The 23,938-nt window shown below is 37.0% G+C and overlaps 1 protein-coding gene across 4 annotated transcripts in view; it reads left to right on the top strand.

Moving 5' to 3' along the window:
• VCL (vinculin) overlaps positions 1-23,938 on the top strand; it is a 65,710-nt gene that overhangs the window by 38,865 nt on the left and 2,907 nt on the right. For 2 of the 4 annotated variants that reach the window (XM_010567776.1, XM_010567778.1), the window contains 14 exons: positions 2,154-2,274; positions 3,521-3,668; positions 6,062-6,215; positions 7,246-7,421; positions 8,612-8,802; positions 11,513-11,712; positions 12,213-12,341; positions 13,376-13,525; positions 14,136-14,244; positions 15,266-15,568; positions 16,158-16,282; positions 16,588-16,773; positions 22,604-22,807; positions 23,455-23,559. In XM_010567776.1, the coding sequence (XP_010566078.1) occupies positions 2,154-2,274; positions 3,521-3,668; positions 6,062-6,215; positions 7,246-7,421; positions 8,612-8,802; positions 11,513-11,712; positions 12,213-12,341; positions 13,376-13,525; positions 14,136-14,244; positions 15,266-15,568; positions 16,158-16,282; positions 16,588-16,773; positions 22,604-22,807; positions 23,455-23,559 (2,301 nt within the window). Of the gene's footprint in view, positions 1-2,153; positions 2,275-3,520; positions 3,669-6,061; positions 6,216-7,245; positions 7,422-8,611; positions 8,803-11,512; positions 11,713-12,212; positions 12,342-13,375; positions 13,526-14,135; positions 14,245-15,265; positions 15,569-16,157; positions 16,283-16,587; positions 16,774-20,196; positions 20,407-22,603; positions 22,808-23,454; positions 23,560-23,938 lie in introns of all 4 variants that reach the window. The other 2 variants (XM_010567779.1, XM_010567777.1) reach the window with 2 other exon arrangements.

A 23,938-nucleotide genomic window follows, 5' to 3' on the forward strand; every position in this document is an offset into this window, starting at 1 on the left:
TTCCTATTTAAAAATTACTTGTCTCATTGCAATGAAAACTCCTTATGAGGCTAAAGCTGAGAGACATTCCTTGCTGTGGCAGCGTGAGCTGTGAAGATGGGAAATCTGTGCTTAAGAGCAGTTGTCCTTGAACACTTCGACTGCTACACTAGGATTTTACCAGATTTTTTTAAATAGGAAAAGGGGACACTATTTTGCAAACATGAGTGCAGAGCCACAGAGGATAGCAAGACTTACACTGCAGAGCAATTCATTTCTATAGCCTTCATATGATAGGACAGATGGATCCTGTTATTGCTTGGGTAGCACTAGTAATTACAAAATCATGAGTGTAAAAGATAAAATACCCTTGATTTTTGTCCCCTGATATAAGACTTTAGATTCGGAGGCTTCTATATAATTTTGCTGAAACTGCAACTCTGCAGGCAGCTGAGACAACACAAAAGCCTGTGTTAGTAAAAAGGGAGGGGCAAAGACAGTTTTCCCAACACTCTCCTTTTCTCAGCCATCCCACACCTATCAACTCATCAACACACTAAGCAACATCTGTTGCCTTTTTAAAAATTTAGTTCTTTGTTTCAAATTATTTCTGGGTAGACAGGCCTGCAGTAGACCATTCATTCCAAACTAAAGGAGCTTCAGCCAATATATAAAACAACAGAAAACTAACACCTACCTTCATAGCTAGTAAGGTTTTTTTATACATTTGAATACTTAAGTGATTATTTCCTTCTCTCTTATATATTAAATGCACAATTCTCAACCTATAGAGAAGATGACTTTTAAAAGAATGTGCCTACCTTCCACCCCTAGCTGCATATCCTACCCTTTTGAAGTTGGGTTTTTTTTAAACAGGTCCTGACCTAAGCTCTGATACCCAGTTTCTAGATTTGAGAATGAATCATCCAGGTGAAAATGACTCTGCTTTTGGTGTGCCCTCTCAGGCCGTGATTCAAGGGCCCTTAAAAATATCCTGCAGACTGTTGCATGACCTTTTAGAAAGTTGGTTGCTGAATTTTATAGCACCTTATGAATAGCTGACAGACCAACATGCCTGGAAAAAAATGCCAAAATATTTAGTGAAGTGTCTTTGACACTAAGCATGCAGAATAAACTACTCCACAAAAATGTGGCAGCTTTTTAGTGTTGTCGGGGTATTGCATGCCGTACCAGATACTGATCATTGATGCTAGTAAGCTCCTCTTCATAAGTGTTGGATATGGACAGTCCAATTCAGTTAATAACGCTAGGGCCAGGCTTCTTTTCATCACCTGTATACTAGTCATGGGATGTTAGGTGCATTTCAAATTATTTCCATGACATGTGTGGTAAAAAGCTATTTTGGCTTTTTCCCAACTTTCTACTTAAGGTACTTGTTACTCTTTTCACTGGCTTTCCATTTGTGTAAGATAGAAAACTTCTGGCCTCTAGTGGAGAGATGACACGTGAACAATTAACAGAGCATGCAGAGAAATGAGAACTGGATGGGTTTATCTCCTCTAGTCAAAGAAGTGTTGGATAATAGCAGCATAAAAGTCAAATAAGGACCTTCTCTGATGCTCCTGGCAGAGGAGTTCTGAGTTCAAAATAACCACATGTGAATACATGTGTTTGTCTCCTAAGCCATTTAACTCCATATTTGAGAATTCCAGGAATTAGTTGGCAGTCTATTTTTCTGTAAACAGCAGCTGTTTGACTTTAAGCAGCAGAGCAGGTGAAAAATGCAGATGTGCAGCCTCTTACACTGGAGTGAGTAGTAAAATTCACTGGCCAATTTCCATTTTTGAAAAGTTTACTCTAATCTCGTTGTTACAACTTTCCTATGTGCCCTGATGTACATTAAGGAAAAAAAAAATGGAACTAACTCCAAGATGTGTGCTTATTAGAGTTCTGACTTCAAAAATTAAACCACTAGTAAATAAAGAGTGGAAAAATCACTAAAATTGCATGTATATTTTCTGCATTTTGAGTGAAATGAAAATGTTTGTCTTAATTGGAAAAGAGTGATTATGATCTGCTCGTTTGAAAATGGGGTTTGAGCTGCTTATATGGGTGTGTTTCTGTAAGTAGACTCTGCTTTATAGAACTTCTGTCTGCTTTGGCTGTGTTGACTATTTGTGCTTTGATTTTTTTTTTCTATTTTTTTTTTTGAGAATCATTTTGGTGGTTTCTGTTTTGTAAAGGACACTGAAGCCATGAAAAGAGCTTTAGCCTTAATAGATTCAAAGATGAATCAAGCAAAAGGTTGGCTGAGAGATCCAAATGCACCACCAGGTAATATTTAAAAAAAAAGAACAGCACAAAGTATTTTGATTTTTAAAGGTCTGAATAATTCTGTTTAAGAAAAAATTGCCTTTAAGCATTTATAACCCATACATAGGGAATCATTCTGAAGGAGCCTGTATTTATTCCTTTCTTTACATACTAGAGATTTAACAAGTTGTGTCTTATGACCTGGACAGCTTTGCTTGTTTTCAGTTGTCTAAATAATATACTCTGTGTAACATGCATGGTTTTCCTTTGCATTCCACTAGTAAAAACAAAAACCCGTAAATTGCATTGAACAGTATTTAACTGCAGTGGTTGCTAACAATTAAAATCCCTCCTCTTGTATTTTCAAATTCGTGTAACGTTAGATTTGCCTAAAAATCTCTTTTAGCATTTCTCTTTCACACTTGACATAAAACTTTTAATATGAAAATCTGCTGTAAATACTGTAACTGCAGTCACCTTTACTTATATAAAGATTTTGCCTTTGTTATGCATCTTTAAAGCAAATAAAACCAGATTGAAGCCTGTTTCATTTGGACTTTGAAAGACCTTATCTGAAAGACTTTCTCTGAAATTGAAGCCAAAATAATAGAGTTGTAAAAGTTGAAGTGAATTGTTGTTATTTGTGGAGCTGCTGCTTACACTACTTCTGACCTCATTCCTTTTGCCACACTCAATTCCAGAAACCTCAAAGTTATTTTCAGAGCCTTCTGTCATTGAGAATGACAATTAATGACACAAACTATTAAAAATTCAGTATCTAAGGATAAATGCAAAGATAATTGTAGATCTTGCTGCAAATCAGATTTTACTGGGTGTGTTACTTATGGGATTAGGGTGGGTTGCAAATAAAAGGAATCTTGTTCTTGCATCTTCTTAGCCAAAATCAAGTCAGATTTGCAACTGGTGTAAGTTAAGGCTACATGAATCTTGCCATGTTGCTCTTTCCCTTCTCAGCCTAAATTACAGATTCTATAATGAAGTATTTATAGAAATTAAGCTACGATAACAGAACGATTAAATGACTTGAAATACACGGCATGTGATGCACATTAAGGTTATGCTATATTGTTTCAGAAATTCTGTCCCATTATAATTATCACAGTTGGTGTATATCTCATAGTTTTTGATAAATGTATTTTCATGCTGAACCTAATGCAGTTAATGTGGTGGGACATGATGAGACTAGCAGTTTACTCATACATGCCAAGGAATGTCTTGTTTGTTTTACTAACTGATTGCATCTTAGGGGATGCTGGTGAGCAAGCAATAAGGCAGATCCTTGACGAAGCTGGAAAAGCAGGAGAACTGTGTGCAGGCAAAGAACGCAGAGAGATTCTGGGAACATGCAAAACGCTGGGCCAGATGACTGATCAACTGGCTGATCTCCGAGCTAGGTAAATCTGTTACTTCTAATGGTCAGTTTTCCAGTAGTATTAAACCAGATTTTCTGACTTGCAGTTGTGTCATTTCCTAACCTGTCAGAGAGCAGGCCAGTGGCTGTATTTTGCCTGTTTTACTTCAGTCTCTTCTGATAAGAATAGTATGTTTTAATATGCGAAACCTTAATTATTTAACATGATGAGCAAAACTGCTCAAGTAGATAATTCAGAGTTTGTTTAATGTCAAACACATAACCTTCCTCCAAATTAGGCAGAAATGAAATTTTAAACTGTACTGTTTAAGTCTGTTCTCCTAAGAGGATATACCCCAATGGACTATAAGATACATGAATATTCTAGTTTTTAGGTGTTTATTGGGATGCTAGACCACAAGCAGTAGTTGTTGACGTTTCAGTCACTGATTAAATTCTGCTGAACTTCATGTGCATTTCTTGCTTAGTTTTATTTAACGAGAGCCCTTTATCAGTTTTCTGCCTTCTCATTAGAAATTGGCCTTTTGAATTTAAGGGGTTTTGGTTTTAGGTAGCAGATGAGTCTCTTTAAATTTACTGTATTTTTTTGATGTTAGATACTATGGCCTTTTGTTCTTTTGCCAGAAAGTAGGAAGTATGATATTCCTTTGTGAAGGCATAAAGATGATGCACTAAGAAATACCTGTTCCATGTAGTTTAAACACTATAACCCAGTTTTCTTGGAGTATAAGGAATTTTTCAGCTTCTTATCAATGTAGTAAATTGTTAAGCTAGAGTGCTTTAACATTGGTTTCTTTATTTTATTGTAACACTCTTCCCCACCCCCCAAAAATACCACACCCAGAAACCCTAGAAAGCTATTCATTGTGATCCATTAGGGATACAGGTAATGGTTTCATGGTATAAAATTTTCTCCTAAATGTTAATGTGTCTTTCAAATTGTCAGAAAAAGCAATGCAAATTAGGAGTTTATGTCAAAAAAACCTAAACAAAACCAACAAAAAACTTTTAGGTAAAATAAGTGCCTCTTCTGACTTAAGGCCCTAGTGAAGTGCAGGAAGTGAGCAAATTCAAATTAATTGGAGAACTGTGTTTTGTGTTACCTTAAGAACAAAGTACCTGCCATCACTTTAAATCCATAGACTGCTATGCTCTGAAGTGTTGCAATGATACGTACACGAGCTTGGAATAGTTCTATAACTTATTTCCCTGAAGAGTTGCTACTTTGCAATATGAAGGCTAAAAAGGCCAAAATTCAGAAATTGTTATATTGTCATTAAAGTGATGCATATTAGCTATAATGGTGGTAGTGGATGAGAAGCTGGTTTTAGTTTATCTTCATTGGGATTTCCAGCTGATTGACCTGAAAGAATGCAAGAGCTTCTTTGTAATGGTTTTTTCAGTGTTAGAAATTAGGCTAAACTCTTACTCTTCTTGTAAAGCAGCGGCTGCTGTCAGCTTTGTATTGTGTGAAATTTTTGGAGGGGAGGAAGAGACAGGACTAAGATTTACTAACAAACGGTTCATTTAGATGTTGGTTTAATACGTAAATAACTTCAACTCAGCCTGTGAGAAATAAGGTAAAAAGAAACATAACTTGAGACTCTGGCTTGACTGTGTAAATACACCTCAGCATCTCAGTAGCATGCTTGTCATCCTTCCACTTACTATGGTCTTTTTAAAGTGAGTAGTTTGATAAAGTTAGCATGCTCAAAAAGCTTTCCAGTAGTCAGATTATTTTGAAATGGAGTGTGAGATGTCTTATGCAAAACTAATGTTCTCAGGCATATGTATTTGAAGTAATCCTTCTATCCAACTTTTAACTCCTCAGCATTTGAACAAACAGTGGTAGTGCTGCAAATTTTCTACAGCCCTGTAAATTTGTATTACTAGCACCCTTTTCACCACTTTGAAGAGTCTTACCAATAGCCCATAACCTTTAATCTACTTTGTTGACATGATTGAGGCAACTAAGACATCTTATTTTCACTTACCTAAGTGAAGACAGCAAGTCTGTATGGTGAGACATAACTCCTGCAGGTTCTGACTGACCTGCAGCAATCTGTAAATGAGGAGATAACAGGCCTTGCCCTGGGTACTTTAATGGAACTCTGTATCCTCAAATAGCCTTACTTTGTGACACTTAAAAAAATGTTTGTTCTACTGAGCATGCTAAATGTTAAATTCTGGAAAGGGGAAAATATGCTCTTAGTTTTAAACTTTTCTTGTTGTGGTGTTCCTCCTCAGTTATTTTTGCTTTTCCAGGGTGAGGGGAAAAAAATATCTGATTAAATACTGTATCTCTTGCAATAATTGTTGGGAATGCTCATAAACAGTTTTTGTTGCCTCTTCATTAGAAAAGAGCTTTGTTTAATCCTGAGCTGAATCTGTGATGCTCTTTTTTGTCTTGGGCAGAGGACAGGGTGCTACACCCATGGCTATGCAGAAAGCACAGCAGGTGTCACAAGGTCTGGATTTGCTCACTGCAAAAGTGGAGAATGCAGCTCGCAAATTGGAGGCTATGACAAACTCTAAGCAGGCAATTGCCAAGAAGATTGATGCTGCTCAGGTACCACTAATGGTATAATAAATACTTAGAACATGATTACGTTACTGCTGTTAGAGCTTGTTATACTGAACTATTGTAGTTGTTTCCAAACACAACACAGTTATTCATTAGAAAGAACATATGGGGGATACTTGCTTTTACAAAGAAAAATCTTAAATTCAGTAATTTACAGGGTGCTGTGAGTTTTGCTGTAGCTTATGACACTTTTAAAATAATTTTCTTAGTATTGCTAAACATTTCAAGTATGAAATTAGAATGAAGGAACACCCTAAATCTGGACATAAACTGATCTTACTAAAGAAAAGAGTAGGGGAGTTTCAGACTGCACGGATCTATCTCTGGGTAAAACCAGAGCCTTTTTACCCCTCTGCGTAAAAACAGAGCCTTTCCTTGGGCTCTGTTTTGGGAGTGGAGTTCAGTTAGAACTTCGTATTCATGACAAAAGCAAAACAGTGTTCATGAAACTACTTTTAGTTGATCTTTTATTTTTGTAACTTTTAATCTTCCTCAGTGGTCAGCCTATTAGTGATGATGATGGTCATCAAATAATGAACATTCTATATATACCTTATCTAAATGTGTGTGTATAGAATTATATATATGGATAAATATACATTAATATTATGTATATTTTTTGAATGAAATAATAATGAGACTTTTTAGGAAGAGCTCTGTAAAGAGTGCCACACTGTGCACAAGAGCATCTGTTTTCTTTTTTTTTTTGAAAGTCAGATGATGAGTCTCTAAAGCCACTAGTTAAATTTTACTTCTGAAAATACTGTTGGCAAATGTTGGGGGGAGAATGTAAAATCTTTGGGTAGATTTCATCTAGTTCAATATCTTTTTCAAAACAGAAAATCTGCTACACAATAGAACAACTTCATGGTATCTAATAAACAGAAATTGCTTTTGAAAAGTATTTTCTGTTAAATACAGATTGAAAGCTGTATTGGTATTTCTTTCTGTTTAAAAATCTCTGTAGAAATAGTATTACTGTTTATCTTGACTCATACACAACTTTTCTATTAAGAATTGGCTTGCAGATCCTAATGGGGGCAGTGAAGGAGAAGAACATATTCGGGGGATTATGGCTGAAGCAAGGAAAGTTGCAGAATTATGTGAGGAGCCTAAAGAAAGAGATGATATCCTTCGTTCCTTGGGGGAGATCTCTGCTTTGACAGCTAAGCTGTCAGATCTGCGACGACAGTATGTACTAGTTTTATCATCATTAATTTATTTGAATGACTTCCATTTGCAGTTCAAAGTACTGAGCAAAATCAGAATATTGATGATTAATTGGGGAATATATTTTCCTCCAAGAACTGGGAATTGGCATCTTATACTTCTGAGTTTCAATCCTGCATTTAGTAAAAATTGAATGCGAGGAATTGCTCAGTTCCGGTGTGGGGGGCGCTAAATTTTTAACATCCTTTACAAAAATTTAATTTATAAAATATGGTATTCTTTTTAATGTGTCAGTCTAATGATTTCTATCCCAAAGTCCAACTTGTACTATCTTCCTCAAAAACCCCCAAAACAAAATAAACAAACCCCCCCCCAACCCAAAACAAACTAGGGTTGTATTACCTAGAAAATAATTTTGCTGCTGCTATGGAATATTTGACAGGCAAACTGAAGCCAAAAGTGAACTGTCAAAACACTTCAAAGGAATGAGATAATGTGAAATTCAAGTTTGTTTATAAAGACAAATGTCATCACTGTTTTTTGCTAAGCTGTTTATTAAATGGCAAGGTAGAATGTCTACCCTTCAGCCAGTGTCAGTGTTCTAATCTGTAACTGCAAACTGTATAAAAAATAAGACTTTCAGAAATTATATTTCTATATCAGTTTTGTGAAGAGGGTGCTTGAGAATGGAAGTGGAGGAAGTTATTGTATAAACTGTGATCTTCATCAATGGCTAGTTGCAATATGGAGACAAATACATTTCTCTCTTCATTAGACACTTTAATCAAGTTTTTCTTGAGACTTATCTACAGCAGATCTTAATGTGCTACCTTTTTTCAAGTTTATATATAGCCTTGGGTCTGTTGCTGCTTACTTTTCTGCTTGTAATCTGTGTGGCATTATTGTGGTTGCTCATAAAACAGCCATGCGTATGGGAGATAAAAGTCATACATCAGTATTATCAATGACAGTACCATGCCTTCCCCAACCTCAGTGCTGTGTTGAACATAACATAATATCCAGGTACCACAGCAGAGAAGTGTGAGGTGGGGATTTATGGGTGACAGATCTGCACTATTTGCTCTGAGACTCCAGTGTCAAATTTAACCTTATTTAAAAAGATGAAGTATCTTTTGTTGTGTCTTCCTGCTGAATTTGGGACTAGCTGTAAATGATCTTTGTATGACTATACTTTTTTTTTTAATACTTAGTGGAAAAGGTGACTCTCCTGAGGCCCGTGCGTTGGCTAAGCAAATAGCGACATCACTTCAGAATTTGCAGTCCAAAACAAACAGGGCTGTAGCAAACACTAGGCCAGTTAAAGCAGCTGTCCATTTGGAAGGCAAGATTGAGCAAGCTCAAAGGTGGATAGACAATCCTACAGTTGCTGATCGGGGAGTAGGTGAGTGTTTCTGTGTGCTCTTCCCCCCAGAGTTTTATGGTTAAACTCGTTAGTAATTTTTATGACTGAAACTACTGCTCCCGAGATGCTGAGCTTGTGTGAAATCTCTTCACTGATGTGGAGACCTGCAGTTTGTGGCTGGAGGTTTAGAGCCAAGTCCTGGCTGTGATATTATTGAATCAAGCTGGCCCATGATTCTCTTTGTCTTCTTGAAAGAACAGCTTTGATGAAGGATAGGAGAACGTGTGCTGTAGAGTAGACAAACTTTAGACTACTCCTTGCTCTTATTATCATGCCAATATAGTATCTTGAATTTGAATTTATATCTACTCCAGCAAATTGAGTCCTTCAGAGAGGAGAAAAACATTCATAAATCTGACCTAAAAATATAATTTCTTGTATGATTTCTGGGTTACCTAAGGAGAATGCTACTTAATCAGAGAGAAAGGTGATCTGAGAATCCAAGCATGCTATCGACGAGCATATAATTATAGTTCAGGCCTTGCTCTACTGAGAGATTATTGTAAACCATTTCTGAATTTCTTATTTAACTTCTTCTGAAGCTATTGCAAGTAGGTGGATGAAGCTTGAAAACTGAATTCAGTAGTTTTTTCCATAGCAGTTAAGTCTGAGCAGTGCAACTGATAATGATGAATGGAAACATGCCTTATAAGAAGCAGTATAACTGCAAACCTTTAATTTCTTTCTCACACCTTTCCCTGTGTGTCAAGATAACTTCTGTTGTGTGTATAACCATTCCTTGAATTAAAGATTTAGTGATGTTGATAGCTTGGACACTTCCAAAGTGCAAATTTATATGCAATATTTTAAACAGAATAGCGGAGTTCCATGTTTTGACATTTTCTGATGAGCAAATTGTGCACAGGATGAGATGACTAAGGCGGCAGTAGGTAGGTCTTTTGCAGTAGATGGTAGGTAGGCAGTAGATGGTTTTCAGCCACTGCCAAAACTTCCTAATCGTGATGTTTCTCTTGAACACAATAACCTGTGAGGCAGTTGGCTCAAAAAAGCACAAACCCTAAACTTAATTTTTATTATTTTTAGTTGAAAAGAAACAAAAGTAACTTGAAAAGAAACAAAGGTAACTTAAATCCCACTTGAAGCCTGTATGTGCATAGTTAATCATGAGGCCTGTATACATACTCAAAGCTTGCTGAAGGAACTGAAGCTTCTCAACACAGGCTATATACTACAGAATTTAATCAATTGATGGAGCAATACAGATGACAAAAATGTGTGTAGAGATGCAAGATGTTGCATGTCCTGTAACTAATGTTTCTAGTTTAATAAAAAAATTCTGTAGCTTGAAGTCATTGTACAATTTTTTAAAATTTAAATGTCTTTCACTTGCATAGGCACTTGGCAGGTTGCTTATAGGAAAGGAGTATTAAGACTATAAATCGGGTATGTGCTCTCTTCAGTCTGGACAGCACTTCTGGTAGAAATTGGCCTAATATTTTCAGTGCTACAATAATGTGAAAATACTTTAGTGTTCTCTGCAGTATGCACCATGTGAGAAATAACTTTGTGTTTGCAGTTATCCCAGGGTTGTGCTTCAACATGAACTGAATTTTGAAGTAACAAGGCAGAAAGTGTATTTTATTTTATAAACACATGAGCTGCTTCAGTAGTGTTAGCTGCTACAAATATTTACATGCAGTCATATTATGAATTATCCTAGTTAAGTAATGGCTAAAGTAATTGTAATTGGCAGGTACAAACTAGGCAAGATGTTTTGAAATACTAAACTGGTATGTGAAGTATACTTGCTTGGCTGCACTTGACTTATGCAAAACAACAATTAAAAAACATCCTGGAACATTCCAACAGCAGCAAACTTAGCTACACTAATAAGCTTTCTAAAATGATGGTGGCAGTGCTGAGTGATTCTTGGATAGTCAGGTCATGTGACAACTTCCTTCCAAGTAATTTTGAGCTTGATCATGAACTTGGATTACTTGTGTGTTAGTGTTGGCTTAAAATGATTCTTCAGTAGGTCTTTAAAGGACTTAATATACGATGACCTCTTTTAAAAGAGTACTACTATTGTGTTATTGAAAGAACAGGGGAGCATATTTTTGTGAAAGAACAGGAAGCTTCTGTAAGCGAATGAAGGAAATCACCCACGCTAAAAATAAATTTTTTTACAGAAAAACTTTCAACACACTGTGGAGGCTTTGTAAGGTGTTCCCCCCCTCCCCATCCTGGACACTTGACACTTCTTACCCATGATTTCTGGAATCCTGGGAGAGGGTATTCTGCTTTTTCATTTGTTTTCTACTTGGCCCCCCTCTTATTGCTCATCTTCTAATGACTTGTAATGATGTGGAGATGAATTGCAGTACTTGGAATTTGCAAGTGCTTTCTATTGGAGTCAACAGATTAGTTACATAGGAGTTCCTGACAGCTGTAATGTTTAACTTTTGTCAGACCACTCTAGTTAAAAAGGATGTGCCTGTAGCCAGAGTTGCTGTAATAAGCAAAAAGAAACTGGTGAGAGCTGAATTCCTCTATGGGTTTGAATTGCAATTACTCAATGATAAACTGCACAAGATACTTTCCACTACATAAGGGTGTTCTTAAAAGCCCAAGAATTCTGAAGCGTCACTTACTTCATGGTGCATCTGATCTACGCTTTCAATTTTTTGTTCCACTGTATGTTAATGCAACATGACATCTTCTACTGTAGGCCAGGCAGCAATTCGTGGTCTGGTTGCAGAAGGTCGTCGTCTAGCCAATGTCATGATGGGACCTTATCGTCAAGACTTGCTTGCCAAATGTGACCGTGTAGACCAACTAGCTGCTCAGCTAGCTGACCTTGCAGCAAGAGGGGAGGGAGAATCTCCTCAGGCCAGGGCAATTGCTGCTCAGCTTCAGGATTCACTAAAGGTAAAAATCTGCTCTTGTGCAGTGAAACACATGATATGCTGAATGCTCCTCTGATGAAGTGCTTGTGTGCGGGAGGCATCAACAGAAATAAAAGTGCAGCAAAATCCTGTTGTTTTAGCCAAGATGCTTAAAGCAGACTTTTTATGAAGGCCTTGATATCATGCCGTAGGGATTAATTCCAAATGAACAATTTATAAGAAAAATCAAAGTCTCATTTAAAAAAAAAAAAAAGTATGCTAGTATTGCAAATTTGAGGGGCAAGGTCTCAAATTGTGCTGTCCATAGCTTCTGATGCCGCTTCAAGGAGCGGTATGTAAGCTTCTCGTATTTCAAATTATTTAAAAGGTGGTTCATTGATCATGCTTTTAAGATCGTTTTACCTTAATAGCTGCCATTGTAATGGGATTGCTTTTTTTTTCCCAAAAGAGGTTTTATGGGATTTGAATCCCTACAAACTTAATATTCCTGTATCATATGCTTACAATTTTCCTTTTTTTAAGGATCTTAAAACACGGATGCAAGAGGCAATGACCCAAGAGGTTTCTGATGTTTTTAGTGACACCACAACTCCTATTAAATTGTTAGCAGTAGCAGCCACTGCTCCCTCTGATGCTCCCAATAGAGATGAGGCAAGTATACCCAGGTGGTCTTTTTCCTATGTGAAGCTTCAGTTATTGTTTAATTTTACGGTAATTGGTATTTTGAAAAATTAATCAGTATTTTGAAAAACAAATTGATATTTTTTTCTTAAGCTTGTGATACATGCTTATTAATCCTGACAGCGTAATGATTGCCATGCAAATCTCTCTGGACTCTAGGATATTGCACATTGTGCTGTATATCCCTGGAAACTGTGTTGCCCTGGACTTCAATAAATGGCAAAGATTTCTCACTCTGTTCTTACCACATTGCCTTCAGCATGCTAAAAATTCTTGTGCAAATATCACTGACACACTAGTTAGTGGATTGTATATCTCAACATTATATAAGCTGATTAAAATAGTCAAATTCATGCCAAGGTTGATTAACAGATTTAACCTATTCTCTTGCTAGATAGTTTCCTGTACCTCAAACCAACTGGCTGCATATGAATTATCTAAAACTCTGTGTCTGGCAGCTCTGTTTGACTAATTGATTTGAACATGATCAAAATGATTCCCAAGGCCTTGGGGAATTTAGCTTTATGACAGGAGAGCTTTTTGTCAAAGTATTCTGTGTCTTGAATAATTAAGGACTATGGAAGGAGGGAATTTTTTCAAATATGAAGCTTTATTTTTTTAGGGTAAAAACACATATTTATCTTCCAAATATATTTCCTTTTGGATTATGGGTTTAAAGATTAATGTATGAGCTAAAATAGCTTTAATACAGTATTCGTTACAACAGTAGTCATCAGGAATTAGTGTACTTAATACCTCAAAGCTATAAAGTGTGGTAGTATCCTTTGTTGCCCAAATGAGTTAGTAAAGAAGAAAGTCCAGTAATGTAAAGATTCAAAAAAATAAAACAGCTTCAAAGCTTTTGTGTCCTCTTGCATTCTGTCAGGAGATGAATGGAGTTTGGATGTTATGAAAGTGTCCCTGATATTTGATGCTTTGAAGAAATTGTGTATTCCATTAGGAAAGTTAGGCTCTTTTAATGGTTTTTCTCTTCTGACAACTAGGTGTTTGATGAAAGAGCAGCAAACTTTGAAAACCATGCTGCTAGACTGGGAGCTACAGCAGAAAAAGCAGCTGCAGTTGGAACTGCAAATAAAACTACTGTGGAGGGCATTCAAGCAACAGTGAAATCAGCAAGGGAACTTACCCCACAGGTTTGCTTCCTTAGTCTCGAAAGTCTATTAAAAGGGCTGGGAATGACTTCTGTGGAATGTGCTTTATGCTTCTGTTCTCAGAGAATGATGTTAATACCAGCAAAGAACATAGCGCTGACACTCTTAAAAGGGGAATGACAAATATTTGTGTGCATGATACCAAGTAGAATAAACTGATTAAAAGACATGTCTTATTCTTCAACTTCTGGACACAAGTGTTAGTGACTTACTCTTGAAACAAAATTACTTTGAGGCTTAGTAAAATATTTAAGTGGAAAAACCACTCTTTAATCTTTTTTTTTTTTCCCAAATTAAACTTCCGCCTAAAGTTTTGGTAGTGTAATAAGTATTGTACTTTAGTGCTTTCAAGAAGTGTTTTTAAGATATATTACCATGTAATTGAAGTTGCAGAAAAGAAGTATTTATGTCAACAAATTCCAGAAGCATTGTAATTCTTCAAGCAGCTAGATGTTGAACTAGAATTAATGAACTAGTATTCCAAATAAGGGGCTACACATCCAGTCCTGAAAAAACAAATGCATTTTCAAGAATATGTGTGATGTCGTTATATACTGATACTTCCATAATTTAAAATGTTTTCCATTGGCAGGTAGTATCAGCTGCTCGTATCCTCCTGAGAAATCCTGGAAATCAAGCTGCTTATGAACATTTTGAGACGATGAAAAACCAATGGATTGATAATGTAGAAAAAATGACAGGTAAAGCAGGAATTTCTGTTGAAGATTATATTTGTGGCTAGCTAGCTGGTATAGGTTTTTTTCCCCTATTCTGTTTGGATTGATGAAACATGCGTAACAGTAACAACTGATTAAAAAAAGAAAGAGGAGAAGTGGGAATGTGCTCTCTTGTCTTCAGAAATCTGTGTATGTTACAGCGTAAACAAAATAGCTTGCTTCATAAGTCTTAATTTTGATATGTGGGGGAGCAAATTCAGCTTTAGTTCTTTTGTGGGAAAAACAATACCATTACTTTTTATTGTGATTGCTATTCTAGCAGTATTATCACTGTAGCAACTTGAGGGTTTTTTCTGCATAATCTTGGCATGTTGAATGAGGACAGATAATTAAGTGAGGGTAAGAAAACATGTTCAAAATGATGTAACAGCTTGATTAAAGCAGTGAATAAAACAAAGCTACTGATCTACTGAATCTTGCTGAGACACTTAAAATGTTTCAGTCCTTCCAAAGTGCAGATTCTTTGTGCTGGTCTGCTAATCTCCTGACTGTGTACTACCTCCTTCTCCATCCCCATAATTAAATTAAATTTTAAATCTTACTGCCTTGTCACTATATATCACCCTTAAGTAATAGCACAGACAGAGGGATATTTCCTTTTGAATAAATGGGAGAGGTACAAAAAGTACTGAATATGCTTAAAGAAATTTGGTGGGAGGAAGGAATCTCTGCTGCATATACTGTGTAAGCCTGTTCTTGACTCAAGCAACTCAACTCACAGTAGGTGAGTAAGAGCTTGGGATGTCATTAGTGGGAGCAAGCTTGACCATGGTTACTGTGATAGAGGTACCACATAATCAGAAGTAAAACTGTAGTAACACATTTGGTCTGATTTCCATGTCCCCTTCTGTCCGTGTCATCATTGTGTTCCCCCCCCCCGAGTTTGGAAATACTAACTTTTCTGGTTGTGAACAGTCTCTGGAATACCAAATGTCCCTTTCCACAGATGAAACTAGAATATTAATGTGTTTAACTTTTATTTTAGGGTTGGTGGATGAAGCTATTGACACTAAATCTCTGCTGGATGCATCAGAAGAGGCTATTAAGAAAGATCTTGATAAATGTAAAGTTGCGATGGCCAACATGCAACCTCAGATGCTGGTAGCTGGTGCCACCAGCATTGCTAGACGAGCAAACCGCATCCTACTGGTAGCAAAACGGGAGGTTGAAAATTCAGAAGACCCCAAATTCCGTGAGGCTGTTAAAGTAGCCTCTGATGAGCTAAGCAAAACTATATCACCGATGGTAATGGATGCTAAAGCTGTGGCAGGAAACATTTCTGACCCTGGTAAGGATTCAGTCAGCTGATTTCAAATGTATTTTTTACTGGCTGAAGATAATGTGAAGTAGTGCTCGTTTCGTATTGTACAGCCGTGTACCCCCTTTTATGCAAATATTGTGTACACTTAAATCCCAGAATGGTGAAATTAAGGTCACACCACTAACTGCTGAATCCTGCTCTTTTAAAATGAAATCAAAGACCTTTGGCATGTTCAAGGGAAAAGGATTCAGCATTCTAGTTTATTATGTGGTTTCATAGTCTTTGTTAGAAGTATTTGTTACTAGTTGTCAGTAGTACTACTTTATATAACAAAATATTACATAATTTCTTTTATTCTAAAAGTTGTTTTGGGAATTACTTTGGCTGCTGATAGTGACTATTACTCAACCTGGGCTTTATTTTATGCACGTTGCATATGACACTAATATTTCAAACGTAAATCCACTGTAAACAATTTGGTAGTTTTTAAACATTTGTTTTTCACAGATATAAGTGTACTCAGCGTAGCACATTATAGAAGTAATTTTTTGGGGTAGTGTTGCAGTTCTAAATATTACAGAATGCTATTAAACTAGTAATGGGATTTTTTGTTCAGCTTTGCAGAAGAGTTTCTTGGATTCTGGATACAGAATTCTGGGAGCTGTGGCCAAAGTCAGAGAAGCCTTCCAGCCTCAGGAACCAGATTTTCCCCCTCCTCCTCCTGACCTTGAGCAGCTTCATGTAAGTGCAGCATAGTTTGTAATACAATACACAGTTGTCACTGACATATGGAATGCACACTGAAATTAATCGAGTATATTTTCATTCCTTAGCAATAAAATGCATTGTCTGGCCAGCCATACATACAAGTAACCTTAAGTCTCAAAAATACCAATTCAGCTTTCAAAAGAAGAGATTAAAACATAATATTTCTTGAAAAACTGGAAAAAAGCATGAGGTCATGAAATCACGTCTTGCCAAGACACCGTCCTTTACTCAATCTGTGTACTATTTCATTGCACGCAATAAATCTTTGCCTTTCTTAGCTGACTGATGAACTTGCTCCTCCAAAACCACCACTTCCAGAAGGTGAGGTTCCTCCTCCCAGACCACCACCACCTGAAGAAAAGGATGAAGAATTCCCAGAGCAGAAAGCAGGAGAAGCTATTAATCAGCCCATGATGATGGCTGCTAGGCAGTTGCATGACGAAGCCCGGAAATGGTCTAGCAAGGTAAGAAGTTACGTGTTATTTTTAATTTTTAATTTTTTTTAGGATCAGTGCATTTGATACAAAGTCAGTTGTCTCAATGACAGAGAAAGTCTTTTATAGACCAAAAAGTAAAAACACTGCCGTAGGAGGAATTAGAAACCCTTTCAAGTTTGGAGTGAACTAGGGTCAACTGTTCTAATACTCAGGATTGCTAGAATGCTTTATTAACATACCTCTAAACACAAATATGCCTTGTATGCTAAGCTGTTTGTGATCCTTGATGCTAGTATTGCCTAGAGAGCCACTAATACTTATGTCTTTCTAGGCTGACAAGCTGCTATATTTAAGTGACTTTGAAAGGTCTGTATGGATGTTGCAGATGCTAGCTGCAGGAATCATGAGCTGGTTTGTTTTAATTCTGGAAGGAGCTGCAAGTTACTTTGCAGTTAATCTGGTGCATTTATGATTGGAAAAGTGACTGTATATAGATGGCCTGGTCTCATTCTTTTTTTGTAGTGAGTCACATGCTAACAAGGCCCAAATCCTTCATTTCCTTACCATTTCACTGCTATGACAAAGCAGTGTGAACTTTTCATTCTTACAAATGCTAATATAATTTTTCTTGCTTTCCCCTCAAAAAGCTACGTTTTTCTTCTGGCAGCAACTGAATAAGAACTTCTGAGATTTAGGCTTCTGCAGGTATAAATTAAAGGTCAGAATTTGGCTTTCAAAATCTCCACCTTTTTTTCTCCACCAAATTAGATGGTGAATGAGAAGATAAACTTCAATAGCTTACAGAATCAACTTCAGTGCTTTGTGCTTAAGGAACATCCATTTTGCAAGTACAGATAAAATACAAGCGAAGTTCTTCAAATCTGAGTGTCTCTTCCATAAAATGAAAAGCTCTCTTTTCCCCATACTTCTGGATATACCAAATACATATTTGTATTACTGGAGGGATAGTAGCAGAATGTATTACTCATCTCAGAATGTAGTTTTGAGGCCAAAAGCCTTAATTTCAGCTTCCTAAAAGTGTTTTGATGTTTGAATTCCAAAATGGATAACTAAACAACACACAATAGGTAACAAAATGCTTTTACTATGTACATACTGAATTACCTATATATACTATATACATTTTAAATTAAATAGTGCAACTGTTAAAATATTTATCAAAGCCAAGCAGCAGACCTTAAAACTCCTTGCTGATTGTGAGAGATCTAAGCTTAGTGTCTTTAGATGATAAAACACTATTTACATTGCTGTTTCTTTAATTTGAGACCAACAAACCAGTAAATTAGCCTAGCATTTGTCCTTGTAATTCTTTTTAGCAGTCCTGTTATAGCAAAAAGAGTGCAGTTATTTTGACAGTATGTTTTGGGGGAAGAAGTATTAAAACATTTTTGTAGTCTCTGAAGTCACTTACTGGGTGGAAGAGGGATCGATGAACAGTGCTACTGAGGAATATGGGTTAGACCTGGAAAGACAGAAATATAAGGTCTTGCTCATACTAAATCACAATAGACTGTCTTCTGCTTTTTCACCTAATTAAGTTAGTCTACTGGTACTTTACCATGGGACGCTTGCGGGGGGTGAGCAACGTTCTTCATTCTTGTAAGATGTAAAATTGATTTGATTTTTCTCCTTCTTCACACAAAATCCTCTTCACTGAGTGGATTCTGGGCTTTTATGTACTCTTTTCTCATGGAGCACAAACTGAACACTGTCTATTGCTTTAGCTTTCCCTGTCTTTCCCCTTCATTTGGTTAAAACAGAGAATGAGGGATATTTGGAAACTTTTCATTAGATTAAGACTTAAATAGAAGTTGTCTTTGAAGATGAGTTATTTGGAAGTATATAAAAGTTACAACTTCATTCCAAAACCTCTGTGTATTCTCATTGGTGTAGAAGTTATTTTTATAAAAGGACGTATTTTAAGCAAAACAGTTGGAAATTGTCGTGGTTTAACCCCAGCCAGCAGCTAAGCACCACGCAGCCGCTCACTCACTCCCCCCCATCCAGTGGGATGGGGGAGAAAATCGGGAAAAAGTAAAACTCGTGGGTTGAGATAAGAACGGTTTAATAGAACAGAAAAGAAGAAACTAATAAAGTGAAAGCAGTAATGATAAAAGGATTGGAATATACAAATGATGCACCATGCAATTGCTCACCACCCGCCAATCGGCACCCAGCTAGTCCCGGAGCAGCGATTCCCTGTCCCCACTTCCCAGTTCCTATACTAGATGGGACGTCCCATGGTATGGAATACACTGTTGGCCAGTTTGGGTCAGCTGCCCTGGCTGTGTCCTGTGCCAACTTCTTGTGCCCCTCCAGCTTTCCTGCTGGCTGGGCATGAGAAGCTGAAAAATCCTTGACTTTAGTCTAAACACTACTGAGCAACAACTGAAAACATCAGTGTTATCAACATTCTTCTCATACTGAACTCAAAACATAGCACTGTACTAGCTACTAGGAAGACAGTTAACTCTATCCCAGCTGAAACCAGGACAGAAATGTATAGTTTTTGGTAAGAATGGTTTGACTTCTATCACACTTGGCTTTAGTCAAAGAAATACAGTTAGCAAACTTGTAGAATGTTTTTGTATTGAAATGCTGCTATATTGTAAATGCCTGTATTGTTATACCACTTACCTCTTCCTTGTGATCTATCCTAACACAATATATTTGATTCCTTTTGTTTTTTTGAGGGTAATGCTACAGCATATTGTAGCAAAATGATATCATATGCTTCATAATCCTCTTATTCTACTAATTCTATTTCAGTCTTTAAGAACTGTAATATTCAGCATTCATAACATTCATTATCACCTCCACTTTTCATAGCCCAATTTTGCTCTTTTCTGTGTTAACTGCAGTACTTCAATACTCACTTCTACAGTGTCTCTTGTCCTGCCTTATTTTTTTTTACTCTACAGAAAGCAGTGTCAGTGGTTTTTCTGTGATCCTGCTGCTATCTCTTCTTATCACATATATGTGAATGGGCTTCCATACAAAGCTTTCTAGCGGCACAAATACCACAGTTGTCAGCTGCTGTGCCTGCTTCTATGCAGTCAAAACGGCTTTCACTGAAACAGACAATCCATTCGTTTCACCATTGTCTTGCCAGAAAAATGTTGTTCTGCCAGTCAGCTTCTGTCTGTAGAAGCTGTATGCTCAGATGAAAAATGTTGCTGCATCTTTGAATTGTAACTTCTTAATATTTTTGATAACTTTCTTTCACAGGTGAAATGTTTGTTTCCTTCTGCTAATCTTGTATTCCTTCCCCTCCTCCCTCCGACCTGACCCTAGAGCTGCATTGTCAGATCCTGAGAGACCAAGAGGATGTTTTGGTCACTAAAACAGCTCAGTTCATGCTCTTCTACCAAATTCTGCTTCTTGTACTAACTGTCCCCTGTTTCTCCACCCTTGTTGCCACCTGCAAAGCCTGATGTGACTGTGATTAATGAAGCGGCTGAGGCTGGTGTAGATATAGATGAGGAGGATGATGCAGATGTTGAATTCACTCTCCCCTCTGACATTGAAGATGATTACGAGCCTGAGCTGCTGTTAATGCCAACCAATCAGCCGGTTAACCAGCCCATTCTGGCTGCTGCTCAGTCTTTACATCGTGAAGCAACCAAGTGGTCTAGTAAGGTACTCCTGAGTCTCCCCGGGGACTGATCCGTGTGCATCCAGCCATTTGGAACGCTGACACATTTGCATCACTCTTGATCCCTGCTGGGCCCCACCATTCTGAATGAATAAGTGTGTCTGCACTTCATTTTGAGGACTGAGAGTGGCTTCACAGGTTTGCTAGATCTGTTTGTCAGTGCCGGATTGAAGCTTGATTTGAGTCACTTATTAATATTCAAAGGCTTCCTCTCCCTTTGCATCTGCCTGTTCTTCTTTGTTATGGCAGTTTTCAAATTTAATAGGGGTTGTCTTCCCTCCCCCCATTCTTTTTTCCATTCATTTGGGCTACCTGGGAAGCCATGGTTAATGGTTTCTTAATGACTTCCAGATACAGCAGAGTATACAGCATTCAAGAAGTCATTTAACATGTCTATTGTGCTTTTGCCTCCATTGATGCCATCAATTAAAATACCTTCCAACAAGGAATGGCTTTGTATGGTGGTGTTTATTGAAGAGGACTGACTGTCTGCTGGCTTGCAGTTGGCTGTATTGCAAATGCTGGTCTTGAGAGAATTCTTTTTATGAAGAAGCTGCACTGAATGCTGTTAGCTGCTGAATTGAGACTGTTTATATGAAACCAGTGGAAATCTAACATGAGGTTCAGACATTCACAAGTAGCCTGTCTCTTCTATCTAAGCACAAATGTTTGCAAGACTGGTCACTTTTTATAGCATGCTGCAAAAAATAAGGTTGGTGTCCCATAACAAACAAAGGTTAGGGGGTATGTGTGTTTGTATATGTATCTGTGTGTATATATTTACATAGATAGATATACTAAACTATTTTAATAAAAAGGGCTTTAAAAATGTTCTTGTCCTTTTCAGATTCTGATGCTTGGATAACTTGTTAGAGGGCTTCGTAAATGACACTGGTCCTAATTTCTTGATCCTCCTATGTGAAAACATGGAAAAGCTTTGTGTTATGTCATTTGCATCCTAACGGGTTTTACTAGCAAACTGTTTAGCTATTAGGTCATGGTAATGAATAGTTCAGCTTTTTGTGTCACCTGTATCTGTAAAATATCTGGCATATCTTCTTGAATTTGCTAGTAGTGAGTCATGGAAGTATGTGCACAGGGATAGAGAATACATTTGCTAAGTTGGGTTCTGGCTGTGTACTCTTTGCTCTGAACTTCATCGGTCATTAACTGTGGAATTATACCAAGTAAAGAGTGTGCTAGTAGTTAACTTACTCTGCTAATATTTCATCCACACAATAGGAATGCTTCATGGCACCAAATAGTTCACTTTTGTCTAACAACTTTGTCTACAAAGGTGAATCTAAATATACTAACAGACTACTAACAATTGATCATCTAGATCTACTTTTTCTTGCACTAGGTTTCTCTCTAGAACAGTGTATAAGAAATTATTTTGCTTGATCATACTTAATTCATGTTTCAAATATTTCTCAAGTATTTCTGTGACTGTAATTTTGATGTACAAGAAACCAGGATTTTAATGTAAGAAATATTACTAGGTTCTTTTTTGAACTATCATGTTCTCTCCTGGAAGCTTTATTTTAAAGGGGGAGATTCTGTCAAAAAGGAAGATTTATTTTCAAGGAATAACTTAAAAAAAATAAATAGTTGCATCTCATTTCCACATTACCTGTGACAGGAGTTTTGTATGTTACAGATTCTTTTCTGTTTATCCTCTAGCATTATAGCAGCATAGCTGATGCTTTAACAACTTCACTTTCAGATGCCACTGAAAATTTTATGCTCAACTGTTATGACTACACTATTTAACTTAATTAGTGCTATTTGGTTTAACAAGCTATTTAGCACACTTTAATTAAAAAAAAAAGCCTTTTTTGGGAAATCTGGAATTTCAAATGCTAATAACGTGCTTTATCTTAAAACCTAGCCAGCAGAGCAGTAACTTATTCCATGGACAAACTAACACTTTTCTTTACCACTTCTTTTCCAGTTTTGAAGCGAACTTTCTTCCTGAGTGTTAGGAAGAAAAATGTCAGAAACATATAATTAATACTGATCTTCCCTGTTCCTTGAAGAAATCTCTTCTGTGTTCACAAATGGCTCTTCCATCCCTAACTTCTTGAAAGGGTTGCTACCAAAATCTAGACTACCACTCAGTCGTGACTTCTGTGAAGCTTCTGTCCTGGCATGAACACTAACTTAGGTTATTCTCTTCAGGGTAATGACATCATTGCTGCTGCTAAACGAATGGCACTGCTAATGGCAGAGATGTCACGCCTGGTAAGAGGAGGTAGTGGAAACAAGCGTGCCCTTATTCAGTGTGCAAAGGATATTGCTAAGGCATCAGATGAAGTCACTCGATTAGCCAAAGAGGTGGCAAAGCAGTGCACTGACAAGCGCATTAGAACAAACCTCTTGCAGGTAATGACTTAACTTATAAATGCCTCAAATACTTTTTTTTTTTCTCTTTTCCGTCTGTGTTTCTCTTGGTGTATGTGAGCACAGGAGTTGTGGCAGTAAATCATGTGAATCTTTCCTTGGCTTACAAAGTTTTGTCAAGTTCTTTGTCTGTTTTTAGATCCCATGGCCATATATATTCTGTAAAGTCAGGATTTGTTTACAGGTGAGTGGAAGATGCTAGTGTCCAAAGAGATGTTGAAAAATACTGTGCTATGAACACTGGTCTGTCCTAAGGCTGCATTGCTTTTGTATTTCATCTACTCATTCCTTAGTATCAAAGAATAGCAGCAGAAATACAACACTCCTTAGTTTTCCAGTCTCAGCCGAATAGACATCATCCTATTCCTAACCAAGTAGATCCTTGAGGAATATCTGGCAGAACAGAAAAATGTTGGCTCCACCCCAAAAATGTCCAAAGCAAGTAAAATAAGATTCAAGTATCCTACCCATATTTGCCAGAAAGTCTTGAAGGTTATAAGATCCCCTTTATGCTTATTCCTTATCTAATAGTAAAACAAAATTAAAAAGTTTATCTGAAAAAAACCCCAAAAGATAATGTATTTTTTTAGTTTGCAATGTGAAGTGGTTTTTTTATCCCCATTCTTTAGGTCTGTGAGCGAATCCCAACCATCAGTACACAACTGAAAATTCTCTCCACTGTCAAAGCTACCATGCTGGGCAGAACTAATATCAGCGATGAAGAGTCGGAACAGGTAAGAGGTGTAAAAATTGATGGTAGCGTGGAATTGTTGACCAGTTTTATGGGGAAAAATATACAACATGTAATATCAGATGTGTTCTGGGAACTTGATGTTTGGAAGCTTACCTCAGCTGTTTAGTGGTGATAATTTTAGTATAGCACCTTGGTTTCTGGCTGAAAAGCTACAGTTTTATAGAGGAACATCAATCTTTCTCAAGCCAAAAAGCTACTCTGGTTCAAATTTTTGTATGAACAACTAGTTCATTTCCTTGATTTAACAGTAAAAAGTGAGCTAATGAAAGAACTTGCTTCTACAAAGATGGCAGGTTTGACATCAGAGGAGTAGTAACACCATCTGGTGGATTGTAGTGAAAATGTCTTCTCCCAACATC

This window comes from Haliaeetus leucocephalus, unplaced genomic scaffold (genome assembly GCF_000737465.1).
Source record: "Haliaeetus leucocephalus isolate CR32 unplaced genomic scaffold, Haliaeetus_leucocephalus-4.0 Scaffold229, whole genome shotgun sequence".
Lineage (NCBI taxonomy): Eukaryota > Metazoa > Chordata > Aves > Accipitriformes > Accipitridae > Haliaeetus > Haliaeetus leucocephalus.